This window comes from Scleropages formosus, chromosome 5 (genome assembly GCF_900964775.1).
Source record: "Scleropages formosus chromosome 5, fSclFor1.1, whole genome shotgun sequence".
NCBI classification, from domain to species: domain Eukaryota; kingdom Metazoa; phylum Chordata; class Actinopteri; order Osteoglossiformes; family Osteoglossidae; genus Scleropages; species Scleropages formosus.
In genome coordinates this window covers 21,189,474-21,205,204 of record NC_041810.1, presented here as the reverse complement: position 1 = coordinate 21,205,204, position 15,731 = coordinate 21,189,474, and the positions used below count along the sequence as shown (strand labels likewise).

General features: G+C 44.4%; 1 protein-coding gene across 10 annotated transcripts in view; it reads right to left on the bottom strand.

Annotated features, from left to right (window-relative positions):
- Nucleotides 1-14,020, bottom strand: part of LOC108921135 (FERM domain-containing protein 4A-like) — a 72,437-nt gene extending 58,417 nt beyond the window's left edge. For 7 of the 10 annotated variants that reach the window (XR_003797685.1, XM_029252029.1, XM_029252037.1 and 4 more), the window contains exon 1: nucleotides 6,647-7,028. Coding sequence is in view for 9 of the 10 variants with exons in the window: in XM_029252029.1 (XP_029107862.1) it covers nucleotides 6,647-6,805 (159 nt within the window). In the remaining variant the exon portion in view is untranslated. Of the gene's footprint in view, nucleotides 1-6,646; nucleotides 7,029-13,767 lie in introns of those variants that run through there. The other 3 variants (XM_029252036.1, XM_029252035.1, XM_029252038.1) reach the window with 1 other exon arrangement.
- Nucleotides 14,021-15,731: the final 1,711 nt, after the last annotated feature.

Here is a 15,731-nt window from a genome sequence, read left to right as displayed (position 1 = left end):
GACACATCTATCATCAACAGTCATTTGTCTCGAGCTGGGGGTCGCAGCAAGCCGGAGCTAGACCCAGCAACACAGGGCGCGAGGCCGACGAGGGAGGGGACCCACACCCACCCAGGACGGGACGTCAGTCCATCGCAAGGCACCCCAAGCAGGGCTCGAAACCCAGACCCACCACACAGCAGACACTGGCTGAACCCGCCGTGCCACCACGCGCCCCCCTTCATAACGCATGTATTAGAAAAACCAATAAACCAGACATCAGGTAGAGAAGCTGACAGTGACCCGTTCTGTTACATCCTTAAATTCTCAAATTCTGACAACATAGTATATTGGCCACAGAGAAATTGTGGAGCAATCTTTTAATCTCTAGAAGAGTAATTTACAAAATAATGCCAGTATGTGTTTTATAATAGACTGGGTAGATTTTGCACACCATAAGGTGTATGTATGGTTTTAGAGGAGTGAACAGTGAAGGTGTTAAGACATTAAATATTTCATCATGGCCATACATTTGCCCCCTGCTGTGGACCCGAAAAGGCATATGTTGTCCATGGCCATTTGTTCCGATGCATTACACTGTTGAGATTTTAAAGCTCTGAGAGTATGATTTCATTGTCAGTAAGTGTGAATTAGTGCCCAGTGGCTAAACAACGCACGCATTGCAGTGGCTGTACACTACGAGAGGCACAAAACTTGCTGGCCTTGCTTTCAAATTCGTTCACACTTTGGAAAGACCTGTCTCAATGCTCACCGCAACACTTCAGTGACCAAGGTAAAATATTCAGAATCCCGAGGCATCATGAGGGATTAAAGAAACGCACAGTATATATATATATATATATATTTTTACAGTATTTAAATACTCTAATACCCTGATGGAATGAAGACTCCTTTTATGAGAATGTAGGCTCACAAGCAAATGTAGTTTGTACTGTAACATTTGCATAGTGAGCAATCAGCTTGCAAAGGACGCCTTAGGAGACCATAGCCAACAATGTCAAGTGTCGCATACAAGTCCAGCAGCCTCTCTCCACATGGGCCACGGCTTGTCTGACAGGTCTCAGGTTGTGTCATCAGCATGTGCTCGTGCTCATACTCAGAAGTCTCGCGACTCCTTATCATGTATAATAAAAGTGAGCCCTAAAAGCAAAACAGTTTTGAGGAAAGTTGAAAAGGTAAAGGGAACACACCAAATTCGATTGAACGGCAATGTCATTATGAACATCTGTGTGATTTGATACACTGTCCTTCTATCTCAAATAGCTGTGCAGATATGCGCTATTACAGAAATGACGTGATTACCTTGGCAGGTAATAAATGACAACAGCAAAAAAGCACTTTACAAAAGCACTTTCATCATAACTAATGAAAGACAATAACTTGTATAATAATGTATAGTTCAGCACAAATAAATGAAGGATGTCAGACTGAAATGATGCTTTACAAGTGCAACTGTGTTTTTGTTCAGAAAACCATGAAAAACACTCAAGGGAAGAGAACTTGGGGATTTCCTGAACAAAAATTTTATCCCATGAAACAAAGAGTTTCAATAAAGCTGTCAGATCGAGGATGCAGGAGCGGCGAAAAGGCTCATTGAGCTCTTCTCAGTCAACCAGCATGAGCACCACTGGCAGCCCACGCAAGCATTCATTTGGTCGTGCACACCCTGGGGGGTTCAATCGCTGAATGCCCTCACACCACCATTTCATCCACCTGACACACATGCAAGAGACCTGTTCCAATAACTGCACAAGAAATGTTTTTCTTCTTACAGTCACTCATAGTCATATAAAGACTCGTGCGCCTACAGCGTATTATGAACAAAAAGAAATAAATACTCATAGTTGCACTGTAATAAGTTTCTCCTCAGAGGCAGCATGTTTAAACATGAATTTGCACATACAATCTTACATTTCACATATATGTCAATTGCTTGGGGGCAAAACATTTCATCCCTAAAACAAAATAGCATGAGACAATAAATCCCAGCACTCACTCTTCCCTGACATTAGACATTACACTACATATTTATTTTGTCTGTTCTAAATTATTTATGGTATTTATTATTTCTAAAAATCAAACTTTCATGAAACCGTTTTCACAATTGTTTTCATAAAAAAAAAACCACACACAAAAAAGATTTAAGTTGCTGGTGGATGTGTCACATCTGCTCTGTTTGAGCAACTGGAGCAGGGAAAAGGGCTCTAGAGGTAATGAAGGTAGAGATGGTTAGGAGGTCAACACACACACACACACACACACACACACACCTTCGGCCCATTGCAAAGAAGGAAATGAGGTTAAAAGAGGCCCAGTCCCCTCTTTGTTGATGAGAGACAGGGAAGAGGGCAGGAACATGTGATGTGTAGGACAAGAGACCTAGCAAGACTCCGTTTGCTCTCGAAGAGGATCTCCACCCAACTAGCTGCAGCTGCTACATGCAGGATCTTACATGTAACCATAACCAGGATGACCGCAGCACAGCCACAGTCACCGCATTTTATTCAAAATTCTAAAACACAGGCTGTCCAAGAAGGTCGACTTCAGTCTCTGCCTGGGTCTCACTGCAACTCTGGAGCAAACGACAACTGACACCTACCGATGGTGCACAAATCTACAGTATTTATTGCTTTATAGTCTTCTCATATGTCAATAATGCAACTACATTTTCTCACTGCAAAATTTAAATTAAATATCTTTTCATAAGCTGCTCATTTATTACATGCTTGGCTTTTTATTTAGGTTTTTTTTTTTTTAAAAAAGTACTACAGAAAACACACCCAGAATTGTTGTTCTTTATCAATGGTTGTTAAAATTTGGTGAAATAGAACAAAATCTTCAGTTGGAAAAGATGGCGAAGCAGACAGTGATGTGTGTGTTTGGACAAAGATTCAAATGCAGCTCAGCCTGTGCGGAGTTTGTATGTTCTCCTTGTGTTTGCATGCATCCATCCATCACCAACACATGCTTGGACTTTCAACAAAAACATGTGTGGAAGGTGCCAACAATGAACCACTTCTATAGCCCCCCTTACTGTGAAAGCCACATGTACAGTGTAGCTTTGGCTTCCTCCCTTAACGGGTATAATATAAAAGTGACCAATTGGAGTTACTGAAACGAAAACAAAGGTGGTCCAGAGGCAGAAGCATAGTTTGACAACACTGGGATCTATGTACGCATCTCTTTTTGCCTTCATTGTGTTCATGTCTGAACAACTGAAAAGCAAATGCAGGCACGCACATGCAGTGTCCGGAACCACTTGTCCCAAGTGGGGGTCACGGCAAACCAAAGCCTAACCTGGCAACACAGGACGTGATGCTGGAGAGGGAGAGGATACACCCTGGATGGGACACCAGTCTGCCGCAAGGTACCCCAAGCAGGACTCAAATCCCAGACCCGCTACACAGCAAGACCAAGCCAAGCCTGCTGCGCCACTGCGCCCCCCCATAGTAACTAGACAAAACCACTAAATACATCAGTGTAATGTGGTCAGATATATTTAATTAAATGAACTATTTTGAGGAACTGGAGAAGAAGCTCATGAAAATCCAGACGGATTGAATAATTTACAGTGTGGGATTAAGGGAAATGTGCACTGCTCAGAAAATCATAAAGGGATGGACAGGATTTTCACCCAGATTACTGTGGATTATCCAGGATCTCACACTGTAAACATATCCTCTCATTACAGGTTCTATTCAATCTACAGTGATTTAGAGCTATGGCAGGAATTCAGATTTTTTAATTTATTTCTGGAGGTTTCGTGGGCTGGGATGGGGGGGTGGAGGCATTGGCTTCACCACATGAAAAAACTCCATGTTTTTCCCCACCCTTCTCAGGATATCCTGCCTTGAGGAGAGGGGAAGAAGAGACGGGAGCCACCTTGATGTTCTGCTTCTTTAATCCATGGGGCATAAGAATATGAAAGATGTCGAGTGTTTGCAGTGCTTTTAGCAACACAGCAGGTAAGCGCCAGAGCTGTGTACGTGCGACACAAAGCAAAGGACATGCAGTGTTCCTAACAGGAAATTCCAGCTGCAGTAAATAAATACTGCTTTAAAAAAGGCAAAAAGAAGTCACAAAAGAGGTCTGTTGGGATGAGGGCAAAGAGAAAGGGCTAAAGAGAGAGAGAAGATCTCTGCAGACCTGCAGCACACAGGTGTTTAAAGGCTACACAGAGTGAGCCTGAAGTGTATGCTTCATGTCAGCAGAATCCCTCAGAATGTACCGGAAAGGTGGACAGACACTACTACCCACTACTGGCCTGAATAAGCACTCCGGGTCACTTCTATGATCCTGTTCTTGGTGAGATCTTCTTAAAGAGCTTTCCAACACTAGAAGTGTATACACACAGCACACACGCACACACACACACACACATACACACACGCCAGAGAAATACCAGTCCTCTTTCACAGTCATGACCCAGTGTCCACAGATATGCAGGCTGCTCCTGTCTGGGGCCCCTTCACCTCCAGTTCTGTCATTGCTCACCACTCAGTATCACCACCGCAGTTCCTTTCCATTAGTGTAGGAAAGTGCTAAAAAATGCAGCCAGCAAACAAGAACTGCAACAGCTCAACTGGGATGACCCTGTGCAGTGAATGTTAGTTCGATACAGTAGTTGCTACAGCCACACATCTGTTTGGAAAGCTTGGTGCTTTGCTTATTTCATGGGAAAAATTGTACTACTATTCCGTGTTTTCTTCAAAACATTTGATATCCACATCACATACATATTCAGTGGAGGAATAGGAGCCAAGTGACATAGCGGTCCACCGTTAAAGGTAACAGCCAGGAAAGTGTTAATTTACATGTATTCGTTTAGCTGATGCTTTCTCCAAAGCAACTTATGATGTTAAGGTCACAATTATTACAAGCTTACAATTATTGACCCATTTTTACAGCTGGTTAATTTTACTGGAACAATTTAGGGGAAATACCTCGCTCAGTCACATCACATGGACGCGCGAATTGGACAGTGAAGAAGATGGACAGAAAAAAAAATTTACGCCTTTGAATTATGGTGCCGGCAAAGAATCCTGGTTGGCCCGGAAAACAAATGCGTGGGTATTACAGCAGGTCAAACCGAAGATGTAATTGGAAGCTCAGACGACATGGCTTCAACTCTCTTACTTCCATCATGCGGAGAAAACAGACAATGGAAAAGGACATCATGTTGGGCAAAGTGGAAGGTCAACTATGCTGGGGATCGACACAATCACCACAGCCATGAATGCTCCACTTTCAAGTCTTAGCTGGTTGGCGGATGACCGGATGCTTTTCAGGACAACAATCCATAGAGTAGCCATTGACTGGACGGCACCTAACAACAACAACAACAACCTCACTCAAGGGTACTACAGCTGGAGGGGGGATTCAAACCTGTGATCTCTGGGTCCAAAAGTAGCAGCTCTAACCACTCTGCTACCAGCTGACATTTTATAAACATCCAACAAGTCAGATCTCCAATTATGGACATGAACTTCTGAAACAGAGCTGAGAAGTTGGCTGAATATCAAATATTTTGCCAAATGTTATCTACTGGTCAGATAGAAACAATGCCAAGTTTCACACTGCATTTTTGAATAACAGAAAATCTTTTCTTCATATCTAAATAATAAAATTCGTTAAACAACTTTGGGTCATTTATAGCATCAATCAAGGAATTTAGGATTTTTTTTTTTTTTTAACTCCATGTTTCATTTATGTGTACACCTGAAATCCTTTTGTCAATCAAAGCCCTACACAAAGATATTCTTTCTAGTTAATTTCATATCTGTTGTCTTAGTTATAAATCACTTTGTCTTTACATAGAGCTCTTTATTTTACAGACAGAATTTAGATTAAGTGCTTTTGCTCAAAGTCACAACTGTTACAATTTGCCAAAATTCAACACCCTTCTAGCTAATCTATGTGTTTAATGAGTGCATGGGCTGCTACCTAACGTACTACCACAGTAGCTTCTGCTCTGGGTTTGGAAATAAAAAGTGGCTCATGGTTAAAATAATGGTCATGGAACATCGTCTTAATGAAAGACATTAAAAATTGATGACCTATAATTGTAACCGAGAGGAAGTATGATAATATTTCATCACGGCTGCTTAGTGAAAGTCCTTCAAGAAGAACTTCTTATAGCCACTCACATAACTACAACCAAAAGGGTTACTGTATGTGGCAGCGACACAAAAACTGGGAAAGAATCACGTAACAGAGTGTGTATCTGCGGCACGAAAAGATTGGAAAAAAAACCAGCAAAAGTAGCCTTTCAGTTCCTTTTTCAAGCCAGAAGAAGGAGGTTTAAAATTACAAGTTATGTCTGAACCAAACCAAATCAACACCTGGACAATGTACAACAGACAGCAGCTCCTATAAAGTCTAAGCATCAGTTTCACCTTGTCTAACAGAGGAGAAAACATCCAGACTTTGCCAGGTATATATATTCTGAGCCGTTTGTGGCCAAATGCCAACAAAGAATCACAAAATGAAAAAAGTTAAAGCAAATTAAATGATACTTGCCGCACAATGCCTTGCTTTTCAAAGCAAATTAACGTCCACCTTGTCGCTTCGCCTTCCGTGCTGTTCATGGCCCAGAACCAAAGCAAATGTGAACCAGCAATACGAGCCGTTTCCCTCCTTCACCTACCTGGTACAAGGCTCGCTGCACACATCCGGGAGTGAAAATGAGATTCAGAGCCCTCAGGTTCATGACCTGCCATCGTCTCAGAGCGGTTGAGGCCAGGTTCCACAGCAGGCCTTGTCTAGTGAAAAGAATATCCTCGAGGCTGAAGAACACAGCTGTCATCACTGCTGTTCTGCCACAGGGTTGAACTTCCCCACCTGGGCCACCGTACCTCCTGCTCAACCTGATTTTTTTATGCCCACGGAGAGGTTCTGCAGGGAAGTGACAGCTGTCTTGTGTCGCCTCTCACCTTCTCCCATGCAATGCGGGAAAGTGCCTTGTGGCTCTTCACCTGTCCTGCTCAAACGAGAGGAACGCACACCGTGCGCAGTCCACCACAAGTGACCAAAACAAACATTGTCAGTAAGAGCAAGAGCACAGGGCAGCAACTGGCTTTCTCTTGGTCTGTTGTCCCAAGCCTTGGCGGGTTACTCTAGGCACATGCGGCACAGCCATGGTCTCTTCACTCGTTTCATAATAATGAGGAGCGTTAAAGCTCCACCGCATCACACCCCGCCGTCTCTCTCGGCTTCCCAGAGTGAGGCAGGGGATCAAAACTAGCATCTAGGGAGGGTTTCCCAGGGTCCTCAGGCCTCTGGGATTTCATCCAGACGCATTTTCAGAAGGCTGGTGTTCCAGCGCCGGCATTCCCAGGACATTCTACTGTTCACTTTAACCCTACGGGTCCCAGACTTGCAGGAGAGCCACATAAAGGAGAAAGATGCTGCTTAGATCTGCTTGGCTGATTAAAAAAAATGAGCCAGAACCACATTTGAACAGGTTACGGATTAAAGCACCTCCGCGAGTTCCACACTGTTAGTACTGTCCTGGTGAAAGGGCTGCAAATGTGTAAGAGTGTAGTGACAGGAACAGCAGCACAGCGGTGTCACATGTGCTTGTAGCAAGAGCCATCTTTATTCATGCTATCACACTATTTTAATGTACTATACAAGTAAACAGTAGAGATGTAAGTAGGAAAGTGGTGAAGGTATGTCTGGGATATTCAGAAAGATCCATTTAAAGACAGGAAAAGATTGATTAATTTCTTAATTCTATGAGTTAAGACCTTCATTTCTGAATTCTATGCTCCTGGGATTCTAATGATAAGTGCCATCGAAATTATCCCTTGCTAGGGTCTGTTTCGGACACTGGCTAAATGTACCGGAAAAAATCATTCTCCATTCTTCATTGGTTCTGCTGGCAGCGTATCTGTTCAGTACCGCACTTTGCACGACATGGGGAACAGTTGTCTTTGCTTGGTGACCTGAAGGTAATTCTTAAGTTTGCTGAAACGTGCATTTGCAGTTTGTCTCTCCAAGGGTCGCCTTCGTAGGGAATAACTGGGGTAATAGTTGAGAGGGCTTGTGTGTGTCTGTAATGGACATCTGTAGTCATCCCCTCCCTTTGTGGGAGACCCAACGAAGGGTTAACATTCAGTACGATTTGAAAAATACGCCTGTCTTGTTTTAGTTTCCATACAGCATGAGTGATAAAGTAGTTCCCACTCATTATCATACTCATTTCTGTTCCCGAAAAGCATATTTGTGTCCAAATGTTGCAGTTTCGGTGAATAGCAGTGACATTAAAAACAAATGTAGCTCTAGCTGTTGCAGTACATAAGGCAGTGTGTCTTTAAATATTCATATGAAATTGCACTGTTGTAATGAAAAACAGTTCACACTTGGCTTTTTGCGAGACCCACTGTGAGTCATTGCTGTAGCCATTTCTTGGTTAATATTTCGTGGGAGACAGTATTGTGCCACAGTGTGAATTTAAGCGCAGAAATACTGACGACGTAAAAATGTTCCCAGACGATCTGCACCCTCAAGGTCCCGTGAGACTCTGGGAAAGTTTGCAAAATATTGACCTGGTGAGAACATTTCTCAGCAGGGTCGCATTACAACAAACTATGGAAGCACTTGGATCACTAAGATGATATCATTCAGATGCTCCTCAAACCATTGTTACTTTAGTTAAAGGAGTTAAAGGTCTGGTTCCTCCTCTCAGCTGTCCTTTCACATCACCTCTCTCCTTTTCTAGAAGTTGCATTCAAATAAGGTGTGCATTCTGTTGGGTAAAGGGAAAAACTAGATTATTCTGATCTCTGAAAAAATGTGAGAAATATCCAGAAAACAACAGACCGTTGAGATTTTGCAGTCAGGAGGGTGAGTTCGGGTAAAGATACAGCCTTTTGAAGATGCCCAAAATCCCATGTTGTACATCCCTCACGCAGTCCACATGGGGTGAGCTCACTAGAAAATGCAGTGTAAAGAACAAGGTGCTACTACTTTCAGGTACATGACATGGGGCAACTTATAGCCCGTAGAAAAGAGTTACAAAGAGATCCACACATGGCATCATTTATCACCTCTTAATTCAGAATGAAAACCAACAGATAAGTCTTCAGATAAAATAATACAGGGTGCAGGGGTCAGCAAGTTGAATTTCTGCAGAAGGTCAGAAGCAGTTAAGTTTGAATGGTGTCAAGATAAGTCATTACATATACAAAGTTCTTAATATAGGTTTTTGCAGAAAAAAAATACTTCCTCCTCTTCTTCCACCAACTGGTGGCTTTCAGACAGAGATCCCCCAGAACTGACCATAAAACATCATCTTTTCCAGATGCTCTCATGAAAAAGGGGTCCCATTTCTGCACAGAAAGGCTGGAAAATCTCAAAATCCTGAACCTGGTGTAGGACAAGCCCCCACCCCTGGAAACTCTGAAAGGACACAGCTCCATTGCAACCCTCCTACTCCAAACGACCACATTCCCAGGCAACTTGTTTCATTAAAAAAAGTCAACTGGATGCTAAAATCACCATAAAGATCCAGGATAAAGCATAGGGCATTTAAAAAGAATGGGAAATTACGGCAAAACTTGGCATGCCTTAAAATTCAATTCGCAGCAACACTTGCGTTAATATGCAGCAAGACAAAAAAAAAAAAAAACTCCAGAGGAAAGCTCAAAACAAAAGTAGACACTTCTTTAAAAGCTCTCAACACATGTATTGTTTTGATGAAAGTGCACATTTCCTACTGTGGACTCTCAGTCGTTTTCACTTGAATGTCAGTAGAAACTGCTCTGGAAGTGCTCATGGATTGGAGTGACTGCAGAGCGACTTCAGAGCAACTGTACGATGACTGTAGCTCCTCGCTGTGTCTGAATATCACAGGGTAGAGCAGTTAGATTTGGAGACACATGCAACTTGAGCACAGACAACTCTGGAAACAGCAACATCCATCATGTTCTCCCTAGAAAACATCCCCCCCATGGTCTACAGCTTTTTGTCCTAAGTGAGAGAAAGGTAGGAAGAAAGAGAGAGGAAAAGAACATGCTTCACTGAACTGCTTGCTGTTAAGCGCTGTCACTGAGCACTGAGAAGACTTGCAAATGTAGGCAAACTCTTTCACATAAAAAGGGAGGGAAAAGCCCCTTTTCAAGCATTCATAAGATGAGAACGATGAATGCAGCCGGTTTAATGAGGGAAGGTTAAGGTATCGCCCGGAGCTTTGGGCTAACGGCCCTGCAGCTCCTCATTTTCTGTAATTGGGTGTGATGTGATGTTTAAATTTAATGAGGCTCAATTATTTCTCCTGCTTATAGTTAGAATGCAGCCCAAGTCTATTTTTCACACACTCTGTCCACTTTATTGCTTATGCTGCATACAAGATGGTTCCAAACATAATGAGGGTACGTGATTTAATTTCTTGCCCTAAAGAATGCTTGAAACGTTTTGGCTGCAAGCAATGAAAACATGTGGAAAACAAGACTATTTTCTTATTGCTATTCACTGATTTGTAACACACCAAAGATTACAGAAAGCAGGGAAACCGTTAAAAACAAAGGCTGAATTAATCCTCTTAGATTCCATATACAGCTCACAAGACTGTACCTTCTTAAATATGACGGCGGCCTTTGCTGCTTCCTTAATTGTTTAGCAGCGGGAATTAATTCCCAGGAGGCCCCTGTAAACCATTCCCCACTCTCTAGGATTGGCGATAGAGGAACTGTTGAAATAAAGGAAAACAACCAACTTTCCACGAAAAGAGTCGAATGGTTAACACCGACCAAGTCACTAATGAGAACATTTTAAACAAATGTGGAATACATACAGTATTCGAATTTTTCCAAGACATGGTAGGCACACGTGTCAAAATGAAGTGAAAGGCTACGGTTTGGAGGATCTTCAGATCTTTGGTTAGATGTGTTGTTATTGAAGACGGCAAGTCTCTGAGCGGCTGGATGCCCTCCTTGGAGGAATGGTCCATTGTTCATTAGCGTGAGCAGAGGGTGTCATCACAGCTGTAGGGGAGTTCCCTGCTTCCCACATGGAAGGGGCTTCTCCAGTGCTTTGCCACCTGGAGTGTCACACACACACACACACACACACACACACACACACGCACAAAGTAATTGTGCTCGTCATTTAAATGCACAGTGAAGTGCAGGTGGAGAAACGATGATGTTGCGTCTCTCGTTTCTTTCCAAGACCTGTCTTCGCACAGGCAGTTCACAACAACCCCACAGGCATGTGCCTCCCGCTGTTCACCATGCACACAAACAAGCAAGCAAGCAAATACAAGTACACACACATTATTTTGTCTCAGACACACAGTTATTTTTGTTTCACACCATACTATTTGTCTCAAACACATACACAATGCTGTCTCTCACTTACCCTTCTGGCATATATCTCTATTCATACAGCGCACACACACACACACACACACACACACACACACACACACAAGCGATCAGAAATAGCACCGGAGTTATACAGAACTTCTCTACGAGGGTGAAGGCAATAGACACGTAACAACACGCCACATTCCCTTATAGCTGAAAGCACCATTTATAGATGAAAAATGATTGAATTATTGTCAAATGTTATCTCGGATTGACAGCCCGTGGTGAAAGAGACTGCCAATTTATTGCTGCGAGGGCATTAAGTTCCTCCTGATGGGGAAAATGGGAAGCTTAATTGAAGCCATCAGTCTAAAACACATTTAGGGAAAAAAACAAAATGAAAAATTGAGGGCCATCACTTGAGTGCAGGGAGAAAGGAAGAGAAGCTCGAAAATGGCCATATCACAACAAATACGCACAAGTGCTGTCACTCAGTCGACCGTTGCTCTGCTTTACTGTCAGTAATACACCCGTCTGTAGCAGTGCCTTCTTCGAAAATGAACACAGCAAGTATAAACCTGTGGACTGAAGAACACGTTCTCATTACTTGTTACAAATTACCCGCGGTTTCTGAAATCACGATTTCCACCAAATCAATCCAAACAAGTAAACAGTCCACACAAAATCAGAATCATGTTTTAAAGCGCCTTAAACGCCACTCGGATTCGGTGCTGCCACGGTTTCGTCCGTGAAGGAGGAAGCGGACTCAATTGCGGAGCGCGCTGGAATTTATTCAGGGGCCGGACAGGAACCGTAGTCAGGGACAGGCTTGGGTCTTCGGACCGCAAACGTCGTACAACAGGAAATCCGGAATCGTGGTCGGTGAACACAGGCAACAGATCAAAACACGAGTAAACCGATCAGGTCACAGAACGGGAAGGGGTTTCGGGAGACGGACTCGGGAGGTGGGACGAGGAGCAGGGAACAAGGAGCAGAAGCGACAGGTAAGCTCACTCAGGACGAGTGAGCAGTTGGCGAATAAGGTTCCGCGTCCTTCTACGTTCGCTTCTGCCTTATATCCCGCCGGGTCCCAGCTGTATCTGGTTATGTCGATGGTGTGGGCATGGCAGGTACGCAGCTGCATTCTAAGTGCGACAACAGCTTGTCCATAAATGTAGCAAGACGTTATATACTGGCTGCCGTAGTCTATTAAGGTAAAACTTTTTTTCTGTCTACTTCTGTCTACAGCATGTTCTAGAAGTTAAAGAGGCTTTCGGTCTTTATTGTTGCTTCTCAGAGGTGATTTACATGGACGCGGAGCTCAGCTTTGGGGCGCAAACACCCCGATCGACGTCACAGAGAACCACAGCGGATGCTCACCGACAGCCGCATCTACTGGGCTCCCATTATATAACGTGGCACGACTAACCACTGTACGCATGGCGTCTCGTCAAGCGCCTTTTGCGGATGAAGAACATGAGCAAATTTTTTTAATTCTGTCTGCTCTTCGACGTGCTGCGGATAGAGCAGAGCCAGCGAGAGCACCGAGAATATGAGAGCGAACGGCTCCGTCTTTGGAAGTAACACATGAAAGGTTAGTGTGAAACAATGGAGAGCAGTGGTACCGGCAGGGAGGAAAGAGCCCTGAAGCTAAAGCTCTAACCCTATTTTGCACTCCATTCAGAGGTTCCTCATGATAAGATGTAGCATATGATGCAAAAATGAGGAAATAATAAGCAATGCGTTAAAAGCAATGTTCAAAAAAAAAAAAAAAAAAACACCCCTGACACTTCGTCAAAGCCAAAATACGGAATAAAGGTGGGAAACGTTTTGTCAACCACACAAGCCGTTGAAAGTCACTACTGAGAAGATGGACACAATTTAGCACCGATGAATCAAAAAGCTGGACAACTTTCATACCATATTTCTGAGCATACAGTATGAACACATTCATCTTTCACTTCCAGAAGATAAGAGTCCCGCTGCTGCACTGGAGCTGCACTGAGACACAAATCACGCCACGATAAAGGTGTCTTGTTGATGGCCTGCTTATTCTTTTCCACACATATCGATGTCACAGTGCCGCTCTCCTCTGCTCCGATACTCCTGAAGCTTCAGTGCGGTCCCATTTGCAGTAAAAATACTGTAAAACGGACAGCAGGCGTGGGATTCACTGTGTCTCGTTCCCGAGGAAAGGGGTTCTATGTGAAAAGGAGTGGGGATCAGGCTGGCTACACACACACACACACACACACACACACACTTACAGAGCAGCTTCCCACTGTCCAGGCGCCACGCAAAAGCCCAGATTAAAAGCTTTACAAAAGCTTCATTCTCACACCGCAGCCCGGATTTGGCAAAGGGATCTCTACTAATCTGGGCAAGGGGAGATGGAGAGGCGACGACACGACCGCAGCCACAGAGAGGTAGCAAAGAAAATGGGAGGGAGTTCTCTTACCCGTTCCTCGCTCCTGCGACTCAGCGTTCCAGCTGGCAGCTTTAAGAGCATCCTGCGAGCCCTGCCTGGGGTCACCGCCGCCTGCACCACCAGCATGAGTGCGCGAGACTGGCTGTGCGTCTGTCTGTCTGACGGCCGACAAACCCGTGTCTTTGTGTGACGCCTTGCGCCGGCTCTCCACGCCACTCTTACTACGAGCGCTATTCCGCTGAAAGAGGCAGTCAAACAGCAGAACAGCAACCCCAGCCCCCACCTCCAAGCATCACTGTCTGTGAATCATGGGTCAGTCCTTCCTGAGCTATACAACTCACGCTGTTGTTCTCTACGGAGTGTGTGTGTGTCTTGGCAATTGGGGGGGGGGGGGGGGGGCAGCTTCCCTTTGCTTCTCTCTCACTCTCCCTCAATTCTTCTGTTTTTCCCCTCCAGCTTTCGGGGGTGACTCCTAGTGCAGAGCTCCCACTGTGTGTGTGTGTGTGTCTGTGTGTGTGCGCACGTGTCTGTGTGTGTCTGGGGCTGACGTCACAAAGCTGAGTGCAGATATGCCCCTGGGAGGAGTCCTCCAAAAACATCAGCCTTCCTCCTATCAGATGCAAGACTTAGTTGGGCTTTGACTAAGTCGGGGTTCTAATCTGACCGTTACGATACATGATCGCATGACCCTGGTTTTGTACGGAGGCAAATTGGTGTATGTCGTTCAGCTCTTTACCGTACCTGCCTCACACTGAGACGAATGTCGGACGCTTTCCCATCTGCTGTGCAGATTAACTTCAAATCCCACATTCAGCTTTTACCGACGTCCACATGCGGCAAAAAGAGAAACCTCACTGTCTATGGGCAGCTCGTACACAGGGCAGGTACGTGTAAAGATGCACAAAACAGCGTAACACGCAGCGTGCCTTGCCGAATGAGGAAGGAGTTATCCATTCTTACACACCGCCGGCAAGTCAGTGTGACTGAGCCTCAGAATCGAATGATTGAAGCATCACAGATTGACTGAATGTTTCCCGTGAGCGGATGAGCTGCTGGATCCCGTCATGCACGCAGCTAACCGACTGACTGAAGTACCAGCACGCTTCATCAGAAAGGGCTCGTGCCTTTTCATCAAACCTCTGGAGTGATGAATCGGGTCAAGTCCTCCATGAAGGGCCAAAGGTCACGGAGGAGTGGGTGGGGTTCATTCTTCTTGTCTGCATCTGACCAGCGCTACTGACATCTCCTCCTGCTTTGGACAAGACCGCATCAACACTCTGGGGCTGAAGGTGAAGAGTAACACAATCCAGATGGAGATGGGCTGGACTGGTTCTGGAGCGCTGCAGTGGGTTGATGAAAGGCCTGTGAGGGATTCTGCATACCACAGATGGGAGGAACTTGTCATGCACTCATTTTACAAGCATTTCATGGATATTGGGGGGGGGGGAACGGATGGACCATCGGAAATTTGGACAGTAACCGTTCTCAGCCCAAGTCCACTGCGTAGCTACTATAACAAGCAGATCTTGAAAGACCTGAAGAAAGTGAGCGAAGTAGAGCGAGAATTGAGAGTCAGAGAAATCTCCTCAAGTCCTTCCCGAAATGTTCTCTAAAGTGAGACGTACCACATGTGAGCCCGTGTCAAATACTGCTACTTTAAGGATGCCGACCAAGATACTCATTCAACCGATGCAGTTAAACAGGTTCATTGGTGGTACGTGGAATTAGAGCATTTTTCCACAAAAATTTACTTCTGGACAAATATAAAAAGGAAACTGGGCCCTGAAAACTAAGTTTTGCAGAAAAAATGAAAAACGTTTCTTCAGCGCCAAGTAATTATTGTAATATATAATATACTGTTAGAAATATTAGTATGATTGTTTCAGTCTTTTTTCCTGCCATGCAATGAAGCGTTCTAGTGAGAGACGATAAGAATTTGTCGGGACGCCAGAAATCACGGCGCACTGTCCAGCAGAAGCACAGCCACGGCACAA